At 40.2% G+C, this 14,594-nt stretch overlaps 1 protein-coding gene across 2 annotated transcripts; it reads left to right on the plus strand.

Moving 5' to 3' along the window:
- The first annotated feature begins 800 nt into the window (after positions 1 to 800).
- LOC129090933 (cytohesin-1-like) lies at positions 801 to 14,268 on the plus strand. 2 transcript variants are annotated; one of them, XM_054598324.1, is made up of 12 exons: positions 801 to 928; positions 5,762 to 5,844; positions 8,546 to 8,610; positions 9,221 to 9,287; positions 9,634 to 9,752; positions 9,877 to 10,070; positions 10,415 to 10,563; positions 11,146 to 11,258; positions 12,511 to 12,589; positions 12,684 to 12,755; positions 13,220 to 13,374; positions 13,462 to 14,268. In XM_054598324.1, exons 1-12 carry the CDS (start codon positions 901 to 903, stop codon positions 13,538 to 13,540), a joined length of 1,203 nt encoding a protein of 400 aa, XP_054454299.1. In that variant the 5' UTR covers positions 801 to 900; the 3' UTR covers positions 13,541 to 14,268. The 2 variants fall into 2 exon arrangements, with proteins under 2 accessions (XP_054454299.1, XP_054454300.1); XM_054598325.1 differs by lacking the exon at positions 801 to 928 and adding an exon at positions 2,424 to 2,762.
- Positions 14,269 to 14,594: the final 326 nt, after the last annotated feature.

Below are 14,594 nucleotides of genomic sequence, written 5' to 3' on the forward strand. Positions count from 1 at the left end.
GTTTCCTCTTCCTGCTTTTAATGAATGCCTTTGACTACTTTGTGCAGAACAGGGTGGAGTGCTGAAACTTGAATAAAGTGGAGCATTTGCATATAACCTCAGGCAAAAAAAACATTCAATCTGCTGTTTAGAGCATGCGGCTACACCCATATACAGATAGAGAAACTACACACATCTAAAAATACACACAGAGATTTAAACATGCAAACCCATTTCTTCTTTTCATTTCTCCTTTTCTCTCCACACACATGAAGGTATTCCGCTTTCGCCAGAGAATGAAAATAGGTGAAATTTAAGGCATTACAAGCTTTGAAAATGATGAAATACTAAACAAAAATAACAAGATACTGCTCAACAATTATGAAATAGGGCGACTAAATCAAAATTGTGGAAGGAGGTAACTTAGTCAAAGATGAGGTATATTATCAATCACAGTATCTCATAATTATAATCCTTATCCTGGCTTAAAATCTTATTTATGACTTATTATGTTACGATTATATATTATATTTAAATGCAACAAACTTCACTTATTATTTCATTAATTTTACTTAAATTAAATAATTTCTTACTTTTATTATGTCGACCGATCACATATATTCTTTATAGATATATATATAGATGAATGGATGAATGGATGAACAGATGAACAGACAGACAGACAGACAGACAGATGGATAGATAGATGCCCGTCTGTGCCTTCCTGCTCTCTGATTGGCTGCTGCCGTTGAAGCCGCGCCTACGTCATCCTGCCCCAACACCAGCTGTCTCTGCACAGTTGTCATCCAGTCAAACGGGGACTGAGTCGGGACATAGAGACATAATCAGAGATAAAGAGTGCCTTTAAAGTGAATATATTCAGTGCTCTTCTTTGAACAAGCTTCCACCAACATCACAGACATGGTGCTGAAGTCTGCAGACGGAGTTGGTAAGTTGTGCTGACCTGCTTTAATGAAGCTGATGTAACATTGTAACCAAACGCTGTGTAATGTAAATGTGCCCGTGACGTCACGCATTGCCTCCTCTGACTGCTTTGTTAGTGCTCTTTGGCAGTCTTTATGAAGTTGCACAAGGGATCCACTATTATGAATCTAGATTGAGGTCAGAGCTCATGGGTGGGGGGGGTTGTGTTTATTGTGCAGGAACTGTATAGTCCATGTGTCTATAAATACAATCAATGCACCCATTTATTGGTTTGGAAATGAGTTTGCTGGGCTGCAGGCACTACTCTGCTCATGTTTCCCCCCAAACTTGTGACTAAAGCGTTGGACACTAGCCGGACGAATGAGGTTGTGAAAAGACTACAAAAGGATCATAAACCAGTTTCCTCACAGCTGCACTAGTGTTTCCTCTGGCAGTTTGAAAGTGTTTCATGCTGTGGTGTCTTATTCTACCATGTGGGGGAAAAACCCGTCCAAACAGATTATTAAATGATATTTAATTAAGATAACTCATCTGTCAGAGAGGGAAAGCTATCAAAATGGACTATGCATTGTTTCAGTAAGGTAGCTGCCGTCAAGGAGGAAATATCAGAACTTCCACCAGTACAGGAAGCTTTTCATAACGTTTGTTTTTTCATTATCATACTGGTAGTCCATTTTGCTTTTCGTCACCTGACAGATACTTCACTTTTAAAGACTCAAAGTTTTCCTCACTTTCTGACTCTGTCACGCACAAGGATGTTTTTTTCTATTTTACGTGTCAAGGCACAGTTTGTTCTCCCCGATGCTGAGATTTGTTTCTGCATCCTTATTGGGCTTTCGACCTTAAGGCCATGTGAATGCAAACAGTTTCCCATAACCTCAGGATTACAGCACTGTGTTGAGCTTGTTATCCTTGAGGCATGGGACTATTGAAACACACAATTATCCCCTTGTGAACACTAAGATCGACTTTTTTTTGCTGCGTGAACCGCCAGACGCTGAAGCACTCCATCTTAAAACACAGATCATTTTCTAGTCATAACTGCTTTGCCTCTGGTCCTGGGTCAGCTGCAGTCCTGTGGGTGAAACAACGAGACAAACCATTAAGGGAGCTGTTGTTGGTTTGTGTTCGTGATGTTTTCTATGAGCAACCACATGTGATAAGCAGAAGATAATTAATTATGTAATTCTACCAGAACACAGAGCTCTTGTTTAGTCATTTATTTCTTGTATTTTGCTTGTTGTGAGTATTTGTCTGCATCCTCCTCATTTATTTACCAACCACCGTATGTATGATGCAAAACACTTTGGCTCCCTACCTTCTGTCTCTCTGGGACACCAGTGTCCACGTGGGGGAGCCTGTGTTTGATACTGAGCTCACAGAGTGGAGGAGGGAGGAGTCAAGATGGACAGAGGGAGGTGGGGGAGAGAGATGGGAGTTCAAGGGTTTTCCCCTCTCACACACACACACACACACACATTCGAAACACACTTGTCCTCATCTTCATTTAGCTGCAGGCCTGCCCTCCTCCTCTCCCCTCTGCTGGAATGAGTGCATGAGGATTAAGAAACAGGGCTGGACTAGAGGACCACAGGATTGGGATCATCGGAGGGCTCGGGCAGGACTGGATTATTTTTTGAGATGCCAGATTGGACAGCAGCCTGTCTAAAGGATCCACAGGCTGTTTTGCGTTGGTAACAGTGACTCAGTTAGAGTTGTAGACTTTATAACATATCTGGAGTAAGAAACAAACCTTTTTTTTTTCTGCTGAACTGGGAGTACTGAGACCATTGAGACTGGTGATGAAGCTACTCAGCAGCAGATAGAGGCTTTCTCTGGTATGAACCACAGGATTATGACACACATGTGTAGGTGTTCAGTGCGTCATCGTCACTTCTGCATCAGAGCTTTTTTGAAGAAATTTATCTGAATGAGTTTGTGTGTGCGTGTTGTCACGTCTTCCTCAGAAAATCTCAAGAGAGCCGGAAACCCAGACAGAACGTACGCGTGGTTTTAGTTTTCTCACGTCATTGTGTCTTCAGAAGATGTAAGGTGTTATATAACTTACAAGCAATAGATTGGAAGGAGAAGCAGAACTTTAGGCCTGAATATGTTGGTTGCACATAGCAGCTGTTCATCAGCAGCATTGCTACGGAAAGGTGTCCCATTACTTGCCAACACAAACACGCTCGGTGACGTCCAGAGTGTGCAGAGCAGCTGGTTGTAGACGCATGTTGTTATTTACGTCAGAATGTGTGTGTTTGTTTGGTTGATAGGCGGATGAATGACATGACAGAGTTTCCATTAGTCTTGTTTCCTCTCTCTAAATTAAAAAGCCAAAGAGAGGAAGTGAGTGCGAATGTCAGTTTCACTGCCTCTCTGCTCACAATGCTGCGTTATTCTGGTCCTCAGGTTTATAATAAGAGCTGTTCCGGCCTACTTAAACCTCTCTCTGTGGGCGAGAGTTATGTGTATGTGATGAGCGAGTGCGTCACTGTCGGTGTGGTTCCAGTATGTAAATAATATCACCATCCAAGGTCACGCCCCACCTCGGACTTTAGGCCGACTTCGTTTGCCTTGAACAGAGTCAGAGGTGTCTGTCTGCATGAGTTTAAAGGGTTTAAATATGAAATACAATTATCATTTGTGTATTTCTACTGTAGAACTTTAAATTGTTATCAATTAGTTTAATAGTTGATAGATAATCATTGTTATTTATCTGCAACAATTTATATTATCAGTTAAACCTCGGATAAACTTTTGGGTTTTCTTCGGTGGAAAACAAACATTTTGTCAACTTGGCCGATTTTATTTCATTTTATAGACCAAATGATTATTATTAATTGATAAATCGAGAAAACAAGATAAGATAAGATAAGCCTTTATTGATGCTGAGAACGGGAAATCAGGTGTTTCATTAGAACAAGAAAAAAAAGAACTGATATATTTCAGATTAATATATAAACTATACAAGAGCAACCAACAAATAATTGTCAGATTAATTGATAATAGAAATATTTGTTAGTCACAACCTTCTATATCAGATCATATTATATGAATTTACAGACCCTGTATACTCCATCTGCTGAGGAGACGTGGCTGAAAGCTCTGGAGAAAGCTTCTAAGTTGATTTGGAGCTAGGATTTGCCAAAATGATATAATGCTATGATTCAGTGCCTTAAAAGTCTATTAATAAGGTTAAACAGACTTGTGTTTGTGCAGTTGTGAAGTTGTATTTGCATTTGGTTTTTTTACATGTTAGAAATTGAGGGTCAATTGAAGGCCGATAAAAGTTTTTTATTGACATATTTATTTCAGAATTGCAATTATTAAAGTCATTGTAAGATGTTATAAATTCCTAATAATGGTGAATAGTTCCTCCTTTGTTGCTCCGGAGGTTGACACTGAGTAGCTTGGTCATGATGGCAAAGTGAAATGAACATTTTGCTGGAAGCCCTCAGCGTGGCTCCTCTAATGAGGCAGACCAGCAGCAGCAGCAGCAGCACAGCTCCACTCGCCATCATTTGTGCCTTTTCTTCACCTTTTGTGCAGAGGTGTGATGTGTGAAACATGAAATATGTCGATCAGCACAATAACTCTGCATGCTGCATTCCTTTTTTTATTACTGGAATGTAATCTTCCTCTTCGGTTTTTTTCTTGCTTAAGTTTTCTTAAGAAAAACCACAAGTCATTGACAAACGTTTCCCTCAGCACCTTATCGTCCCTCTGCAGATATCATGCATGTTCTGTGTATCTCAGAGTACACACTTGTTCCTGTACAGTTAAGGGTGTGTGTGTGTTAAATATAAGGCGGCATGGACACTTGAGCTCAACAGATACAATATGTTTGCTTAACAGGCTGAATTCTATTTGGTTGGTTATATCAAAATGAGAGAGCAAACTTTTCTTTGCATAAACACCTTCCATATGTTGCATCCTACATATCCTGGACATGTGAAGACAATGCTGACAAAAAGTCCTGTTATGTTTTAATCATAGTTTTAGTTTAGATAAAATCTAAACTAAAACTAAAAAATATATATTTAGTCGTTTTCTTGCGTTCTTCTCTGCAGAGTTCAGTCTCTCGGCTTCCTAACACCTACAGGTTTTATATCATTTATCTAAGGTTACTAACGGATAGAGAAACATCGTTTTCAGCTAAATGTTATCTCAAAGTGAAGCTGTTAAACTGAAAACATGTCAGATTTTTACACAGTTATTAACGTTAACGACACTTGGTCAAAAAGCCGTCAGATATGATTCTTTTAAAACACTGAGGGAAAATACTTTTTGTGTTTTTAAATGTTGTCATTTCCTCCTCCTTTACTGTATTGTTGGTACCGATGTTTTCACCAAAAGTCATTCGTTTCAGCTTGTTATTGTTGTGTGTGTGTGTGTGTGTGTGTGTGTGTGTGTGTGTGTGTGTGTGTGTGTGTGTGTGTGTGTGTGTGTGTGTGTGTGTGTGTGTGTGTGTGTGTGTGTGTGTGTGTGTGTGTGTGTGTACATCTATATAAGACAAAGGGGGTTGATTTCATTCTCCACTTTGGGGTTTGGATGCTGAGGGTAATTTGATGGATCAAAAATTGCGTTGCCATAGTGACCCAGAGCAGAGGGACTCTCAGGTCTCTCTTCTTCTTCCTTGTGTGTGTGTGTGTGTGTGTGTGTGTGTGTGTGTGTGTGTGTGTGTGTGTGTGTGTGTGTGTGTGTGTGTGTGTGTGTGTGTGTGTGTGTGTGTGTGTGTGTGTGTGTGTGTGTGTATACAGTGCATCTAGCCTGCTGTGTTTGTTGGAATATTTGATAGGTGTATTTGAGTGCTACATGTCTTTCTCTTCCTCAGTGCCTGATGACCTCAGTCCAGAGGAGAGACAGGAGCTGGAAAGCATCCGCCGCAGGAAACAAGAGCTACTGCAGGACATACAAGTAATAACACACACCCCCCCCCCATTACACCTTTGATTTATTTAATCAGTTTGTTAATCCTTCATCTCAAGTTCCAGCTTCTTGGCCCTGTTTCTGTTTTCTGTCCTCAGTTATTACCACTTGGACAAAATGTTTTCTCAACAGGGCAGCCATGAAATGGGGAGTTTGTTTTTGTCCCTGCGGCTGTCTGGACCGTTGCAAATCTCTTTCTCTTTAACAGTTCCTTTTATTTTCTGCTTATAGTTTTTACAATGTAAGTGATTGTAAATTCCAAAGGGCTCGTTCTGGGAAAGACGTAGGTTAATATGGGGTTTCAGCAGTCTGAGTTAGACAAATCAAATGGGTGTAGTCCGAAGTTACTGTGTATTTTAGAGGGAAATTCCCTCTTCGGGTTTTCTTGGAAAGTGTTTCTCTGTTGAGCTGCAGTTGAAAGAAAGGAACGTGGACTTTGGTACCAAAAACACTAATTTTGGAAGATTTCTACTTGATTTGTCTGAAGCCTTATATCAACTTCAGAACGAGGACTGTGAATGTGGACTTTATTAATGACTATTGAATGGAGGGAGACCTGGAAAAGTTGTAAACCAATCCTTTAACCATTTGAATTATTTCACAGAATTGCAAAATCAAAACAGTGCATTGTTTGCTCTTTTAAATTGATATCTCTTTGTCTGAACATCACATTGTTCGGGAAGTCTTTTCTTCTCTATATGTCATTGTGTAGGTTTGTACCTCCAGACCTGTGTGTGTGTGTGTGTGTGTGTGTGTGTGTGTGTGTGTGTGTGTGTGTGTGTGTGTGTGTGTGTGTGTGTGTGTGTGTGTGTGTGTGTGTGTGTGTGTGTGTGTGTGTGTGTGGTATATAGGCTATGACCACTAGAGCGTTACTGGACAGATGATCCTCTTTGTGTGGTGTGCATGTGGACGATGGGGGTTGGACCTCCAGCTCTCTCAGCCTGGAGGGACAGTTTGACCCCCCGCCTCAGTCCTCCTCCAACCTAAATAAATTAGTGGGATTGTCTGTGTCAGCTCTTTATCTGGACAAATGTGTGTTTCGCCTGATTAGGGGGACAAAAATTGTAGTTAAAGAAATTCTGAAAGATGGAAAAAAGAAACAATAATGACCTTTTACTGAGCCGGCATCTCATAAGCATGTGACCGTTTGTCCCAAGTCTTGGATTTGATGAACATATTTTTGCACTATTTTCTGACATTTAATAGAACAAACATATAAAAGTTTAATAAAGGAAATAATTGAAAAATCTGTTAATTATTTTCAAATAAATAGTTGATAAAATTAGCTTATTTTGCCTGACTAACAGTGCAAAAGATATTCAATTATAAAATGATATAAAACAAAGAAAACATTTGTGAATCTTGAACCAGAAAATACATACATATATATTTAAATAGTTGCTGATTAAGTCAGTCATCTCATCAATTGGTTGACTGGTCATGTCAGCACTAGTGTAGTTAATGTGGAGTATAATCAGTATTTTTCCTCTTTTCTTTTACTTATGCAGCAGCACAACCCCCCCAAGTGAGGAGCAAACACCGTTTTCCCTTGAAGCAAAAGGAGAAATGAGTCAGGACAGGGTTAATGAATGTCACACAGCATTTAGAGAATATGTGGTGAAAGCCCTCCACCCTTTAAACACAAAAGAATGGTGGTTTAGTTTTGATACTGAAGGAAATTAAACATTTTTTTTAAATAACCGATGTCTTCATTCCCGACCCCCCAAAAAAAGATTCAATAAGGGATTAAAAAGAGGATTTAGATTCAGTAAAATGATATCAGACCGCATTACTAGTCTTCAGTCAGCAAGGTGAGCGTCCAGAACACACACACACACACACACACACACACACACACACACACACACACACACACACACACACACACACACACACACACACACACACACACACACCTCAGGGCAGCAGCAACACGGTGCGACTAGATTGATGGAGTTCATTACCGAGGTCGACTCTCGTTCGGGGCTTCTCTCCTCTCAGCCCGGCCTTGTGTTGCCCTGAGGGGGGCTGATGGGTAATGAGCCACGAAATATTCCAGTAATGGGTAATTTACAAAAGGGGTGTTACCATAGAAACGCACTTGTAGGAATCCAGATGAAGTGGAGTTATTTACCTTGTTTACCTGGTTTTTCTCTTTTCTCCCCATAACCTCTGAGCTCTCTGGAGCAGCTCCACTAAGCCAGTCAAAGTCTTTGATCCAGCATATTCCCATCTCCCCACCAGACACTCAAGCAGCCCTGAAGGGAGGGGGGAGAGAATCTGGGTCAACACAAGGGAGAGGAGGAGCTGGGAGATGGAAACAGGGCAAAGGGTGGTCGGCTCTGACCCCAGAACAGGTGCTTCAGCTCCCAGAGAGGGTTTTCTGCAGAGGGCGGCTGTTCCACAAAACTCCTGCCGAGAGGAAGAATGAGTCGGTCTCTGAGAGAGAGAGTCACCTCTGCACTTTGAGTCTTTTTTGTTCTTGTCTGGATGTGTTGGTCAGTGAGATGAAGCTGGATCAGACAACCATGTGTAACGCATTTTGCTCAAAGAGATCAAAGTATCTCCAGATGTTTATGTGAAACATCATCACACGTATCACATGTATGTATCGTTGTTTTCTGTTCTCTGGTTCATCTCTCTCTCTCTCTCTCTCTCTCTCTCTCTCTCTCTCTCTGTCTGCTGTCAGAGGCTGAAGGATGAGATAGCAGAGGTGACCAATGAGATTGAAAGCCTGGGCCTGACTGAAGAGAGGTAAAGTGTCTCTCATCCGTCTCTGTGCGTGTGCATGTGGGCAGCTGTGGTCTATTCGACCTTTTGTTTAAGTGGAAGTGCATTCATGGGGAAAGACAGAAAAAATCCCCCTGTCACTCATAACAGAGTCAGCTGTCTTTAGGGATTCAGGCTGCAACTAATGATTGTTTACATTATTGATTCTTCTGTAGAATATTTTGCCTAATGATAGCTTAAGAAAATAGTAAAATCACTTTTTCCCAGAGCCCAATGTGAAATCTTTAAATTGCTTATTTTGTCTGAACCAAAAGATATTCATTCGTAGATATTCCAAACACAAGGTCTTCTTACTTGGCTGTTCTGGGAGTTTTTAACCGTATTGAATGCTTCCCCTTCAGCTGAAGAGGGCTTTGAGGTACTTTCCACTAAGGTTGAGCATCTCCACTCAAAGATATTCAGTTTGCTATTTAGAAAACAGGAGAAAAGCAACAAAGCCTCATATCTGAGAAGCTGAAACTGAATGAACATTTGGCATTTTCTCTTGATAAATAACTTAAATGATTAGTCAGATTTTTGGGACTATTTTTGCAGAGCCATGAATTAAGTTTCTGTTCTTTTTAATTGGTTTTAGGAAAAGCATGCAGAGGAATAAACAGATGGCCATGGGTCGAAAGAAGTTCAACATGGACCCCAAGAAGGTGAGAACAAATCAGGCTCTTCCTTTCTTCTATTTCTCAGTTCCGTCATTGATCATTTAATCTACAAAATCTCTGAAAAATATTTAAAATGTCCACCAAAGTGAAGTATTTAAATGTCTTGTTTTGTCTGAAACACAGAAGCTAAACACAACCAAAAGATAATCAGATTACAGTGATAATGAAACAGAAAAGGTAGCAGATCCTCAGCTGCTGACTGATGTTAAGACTTTGTGAAAGTGCTGCATATGATCACTTTTTTCGGATCTTTTGAAGAAGTTAATATTTGGTGTTTTTGTTATTTTAGTGAAAGATGTTCAGACTGAGTTGTTCTGATTTTCTCCATCAGGGGATTCGCTTCTTGATTGACAGCTCCCTGCTGAAGAATACCAGCGATGACATCGCCCAGTTTCTCTACAAGGGCGAGGGCCTTAATAAAACCGCTATCGGCGACTACTTAGGGGAGAGGTGAGTGATCCTACTGACGCTCTCTGTAAAACACTTCTGATTGCCTCGTCTCAAAGTTAGTGGGTAGTTTTTTATAGTCTAATGTTAGCTTGTCTGTGTGTGTGTGTGTGTGTGTGCCGTGCAGAGATGACTTCAACATCGAGGTTCTGCACGCCTTCCTGGTGCTACACGAGTTCACAGACTTGAACCTGGTCCAGGCTCTCAGGCAGTTCCTGTGGAGCTTCAGGCTGCCCGGTGAGGCTCAGAAGATCGACCGCATGATGGAGGCCTTCGCCCTGCGATACTGTCGCTGTAACCCCGGAGTGTTTCAGAGCACAGGTATGTGTGTGTGTGTGTGTGTGTTAATTGTGTAATTGTTTTAATTTCCTTTTTCTTTTTTAGTAAGACACAAAAAGTATAGATACTGTCAGCTGTAAAACATCATTTTCACAGTTTGTATTTAAGCCACATTCTGCATGAAAATGTTCACAAAAACACATCACAGACAATCTTTTATACCATCATGTTAAAATACATTTGAATGCATTGTAATTGCACATTTCTGTACACTAGCATGTGTAGAAATGATTGAAATCAGCTCATAGGACTTTGAAATATAAATGATTAAGTTAAGTGGTCGAGTCCTGACAAAGTAGACACGCTCTCTTTGTCTTCTGTTACAGATACCTGTTATGTGTTGTCGTTCGCTGTGATCATGTTGAACACCAGTCTTCACAACCCCAACGTGAAGGACAAACCGTCCGTTCAGAGATTCACAGCGATGAACAGAGGCATCAACGACGGGGGAGACCTACCGGAGGATTTACTCAGGGTGGGAGACCTTTGTTTTCCTGAAGCCTTTCCCTCTGTGGGGTATTTAGACAGTAACAAAGTGTACTTGGGTGTTATACAGACAAGGTACTACTACAAAAACACAGTGGTTTTATTTGTTTTGATGAATTGTGCACGTCTCACTATGTTTGAAGTTGTAGTTCTGGTGAATAAAATGTATAAATTTAGCTAAAAGAACAATTTATCACAACAAATGTTACATGAAAAAGTATCTATCTTTATTTAAGAACTGTATTTGAATAACAATACCAAAGTATCAGCATTACAATATATTTAATGTACTAAAAGTAAAAGTGTGTCACTAATGTTGCAGCTGTTAGAAGGAGGGGGTACTGTTACTGTGTACTTCTGAGAGTATACGCCCATAAAAACACATCATAATTATATTTTGTATTAATAATCGAAATTGCAAAGTAAGCTGTAAAAAATAAATGAAGTGAAAAGTACAATATTTGCTCCTGAAATGCAGTGGAGTAGATGAACAAAGTAGCATAACATGATAATACACAAGAAAAGAACAAGTACTCTGTTGCTCACCGTCTCCGTCTCTCCCTCTGTGTAGAATCTATACGACAGCATCAAGAATGAACCCTTTAAGATCCCAGAGGATGATGGGAACGACCTGACACACACCTTCTTCAACCCCGACAGAGAAGGATGGCTGCTGAAACTCGGTATGTGCATCCATGTGGTGGGAAATTCTCAGAATAGAAATATTAAGGCATTACTTTTATTACGGCCCCCATTTTTCTGGAGTTAAAATAGAAGATTGCAGATCTTATCTATGCACATAAAGGGTAAACAATGGTTACATCTGTGTTAGTGACCACTTCGCTTTTGCCAAGATAACCTGACAGGTGCAGCATAACAAGATGCTGATTAAAAAAGCATGATTTACAGATGTGCTTTGGGCTGGTCAAAAGAAAAGGACACTCTAAAATGTGCAGTTTAATCTTCAAAAAGGACATTTATTAGGCACTCTTCACATGACTAGGGCTATAGATATGCTCTTTTTGGTCACATGGGATTTAAAACACAGCATTTAGTCAGTTGAGCTTTCTGGAAAATGACTTTGGTAGTGAAATTAATATTTAGTTCAGCAGCTCTGGTGCAAATGGAGTGCTCCCTCAAAACTGTCGTGTGAATAAACTGCACATTTCAGAGCAGCATTCTAATCGGACCAGTGTTATGCACACCTGTGTAATAATCATTCTGTTTAATCATCATCTTGATACTTACATCTGTCAGGTGGATGAATTAACTCTGCAAAGGAGAGTCACTCACTGACAGAAAGTGAGAGGAATAACGTTTGTGTGCATAGAAATGTTCTTTATTAAAAAATGGGAGCAAAAACAAGTGTTGAATTTATATTTTTGTTCAATGCATTTCATTTAACTCACTCAGCATTGATCCTGGTGTTAGTCACTGTGAGCTGTAACGCCCTCTAGTGGACTAGATGTGTAACAGCACCTTCAACATGAAAGGGACAAACTGGTGTTGAATTTGTGAAATTCTTTTGTTGACATTGTTCTTGTTTGTTTGTGTTTCATGGGTTTTGACTCCAGGAGGTATGTACCCTTAAACTCTGCAGCTTTAATGCACTGCTTTGCTTCTGAAAGCCCCCCCCTGCCTCTCTACTCCCTCTGGCTGTGTGCATTCACCCTCACATCACTATTTGATTTAGATTAGAGGCAGATCATTCCTGGGCTGAATGCTGTTCAGCCCTGAAGTAGTTTCACATCTTTGTTTTCACACATTTTAACCTCAGCTTTGGTCTTCAGCATCCAGGCTGTGTGTATAACCTGCTGATGTGTGCAGTCCATGTGCTTCAGAGTGTCGCTGTTGTCAGATGAAGTCCAGCTTTCTGCTCCAACACCTTAAGTTCTGTGTCCTGATTAAAGTCGTAGCTCACCTGAAGTGTCTCCTCAGGTGGACGAGTTAAGACCTGGAAGAGACGCTGGTTTATTCTCACAGATAACTGCCTCTACTACTTTGAATACACGACTGTAAGTAATATAAGAGCAGAGATATCTGATAAATAATGCATGTTGCCTCAAGTAAGCACTTAGATTTATTGTCTCTCTCTGCTGTTTTAAAAAGGACAAAGAACCCAGAGGAATTATTCCACTGGAAAACCTGAATATCAGAGAAGTCGACGACTCCAAGAAACCGGTAAACTCTTTATTCTCTCTTCTCTTTCTGCCACATTTTGTTATGGAATTTTACAATTCCTACTGTTTTTCCTTTCACAATAAGGTGTTAACCTTAGAGTCATGTGATAATAAAGGGATGGAAATGCCATAAAACTGCAAAGATGCAAAAATGATGCTGACTAGATAGTGGATGCAAAAAGAGTATAAAGAATGCAGTAATTTGTTGATGTCTTTAATATGTGTCATGTTGATATATTGTATGTATCCTGCACCTATTGGGATTGGATATCCAGCAGTTCTTTAATTAATTAAAAATATAATTAAAGAACTAAAGAAGAATTTAATTGCATGTTCACCAAGAATTGTTTAAATATGAATATTTTAGTATTTCATATCGCCAGGATATCATTCCTTATTTGTGTTTTTGCACTTTCCAGTCGTTTCCTGTAAATCCCCTGACTTGTTGGTTGTGCTCCCTCACAGAACTGCTTCGAGCTCTTCATCTCGGACCACAGAGATCAGGTGATCAAAGCCTGCAAGACGGAGGCCGACGGACGCGTCGTCGAGGGAAACCACACTTTTTACAGAATCTCCGCCCCGACCGCAGAGGAGAAGGACGAGTGGATCAACAGCATCAAGTGAGACTCTTTTTTAAAAACTCTCTCTCCTGCAGGTGATCAGTATGAAGTCTGGTGTCTAACCGTCCTTTCATCCTCCACCTGCAGAGCCGCCATCAGCAAAGACCCGTTCTACGAGATGCTGGCTGCTCGGAAGAAGAAGGTCTCGTCTCTGAAGGGTCTGTAGAGCCGCGGAGGATTAATCATGAGGTTTGACTGGATGTGGACCTGATTCTGCAGGGACACTTGGACCCGGCAGATGATTCAGCTCTTAAAGAAGCTCTTCCTTTGTCACATGTTGAACCAACGCACCTTCAGTACGACAGCTCGTTCTCTCCAGGTTAGCCCTTTTGTGTTTAAAGTTTAATTTCCCATCTAGAGAAGAAATGATTCTGTTGTAGACTTTATTTTTTTATCCTCTTCCTGGCTGTATTGAAACTCCTCTCACAGTCTGCTGTGTGACTGTCTGACCCCCTCAGAGCCTCTTTATAACAGACTGTGTGTCTGCTGAGGTCAAATGAGTCTCAAACAGGAGACGTTTTCACGAGGAGAGAAAAAGACAGCTGCTGATGTTTGATAAAAATCTTCCTACACCTTTTCAAAGACACGTTACATCAGAACAGGAGGAGGATGAGGAGGAGAACCTGCTGAATGAATCACATCGTACGTTAATGTGATTCAGAAAACATCAGCTGGAAAACTAATGTCATCATCTCATCTGGACGCTGGACTTTATTGTTGTTCTGTCTGATTTGCCAGAAAAAAAAAGCTCTTTTTTCTAAGCCTGTTTTCTTACTGCTGTTGGTCTTTTTTGTCAAAGCACTGTTAATGAAAATGAAGGCGATGCATAAAAAGCTAAATATTTATTTATCCAGATTTCTTGTAATTTATTGTTTTGTCTCATTAAAAGTTTGCAAACCAACGTTTAACTCTTTGTTGACTTTTATTTGAAACCAGGACTGGACAATACTTTATAACTGTTATTGGTAAGTCTTCTTTCCTTTTAACTCAGACCTGTTTTTGCCGTTTTAAAAATCAAATCTGGATCCAGGCTGAGCTGAAAATAGTCAAACGTTCAAACTTCATTAATAAAATAAGTTAGTGGACTTTGTGATGAAAATGTTAAACCAGATTTTGGTTGTTTATGTTTCGTTTATGGATCATTCGAAGGTTCTTGGACTAAAGTAAACTACTATAAAGACTTGTAATCAGATACAGAAATGCTGAGTCACTGTGCTCAA

The sequence above is a fragment of the Anoplopoma fimbria genome, chromosome 5 (genome assembly GCF_027596085.1).
Source record: "Anoplopoma fimbria isolate UVic2021 breed Golden Eagle Sablefish chromosome 5, Afim_UVic_2022, whole genome shotgun sequence".
NCBI lineage: Eukaryota > Metazoa > Chordata > Actinopteri > Perciformes > Anoplopomatidae > Anoplopoma > Anoplopoma fimbria.

Bases quoted from the DNA above. Each gene is read 5' to 3' on its own strand.
- LOC129090933 (XM_054598324.1), top strand. From the start codon at position 901: ATGGTGCTGAAGTCTGCAGACGGAGTTG. The intron at 11,259-12,510 runs TATGTGCATCCA...AAGTGTCTCCTC, and splicing joins GGATGGCTGCTGAAACTCGG to AGGTGGACGAGTTAAGACCT. The intron at 12,756-13,219 runs GTAAACTCTTTA...GCTCCCTCACAG, and splicing joins TCGACGACTCCAAGAAACCG to AACTGCTTCGAGCTCTTCAT.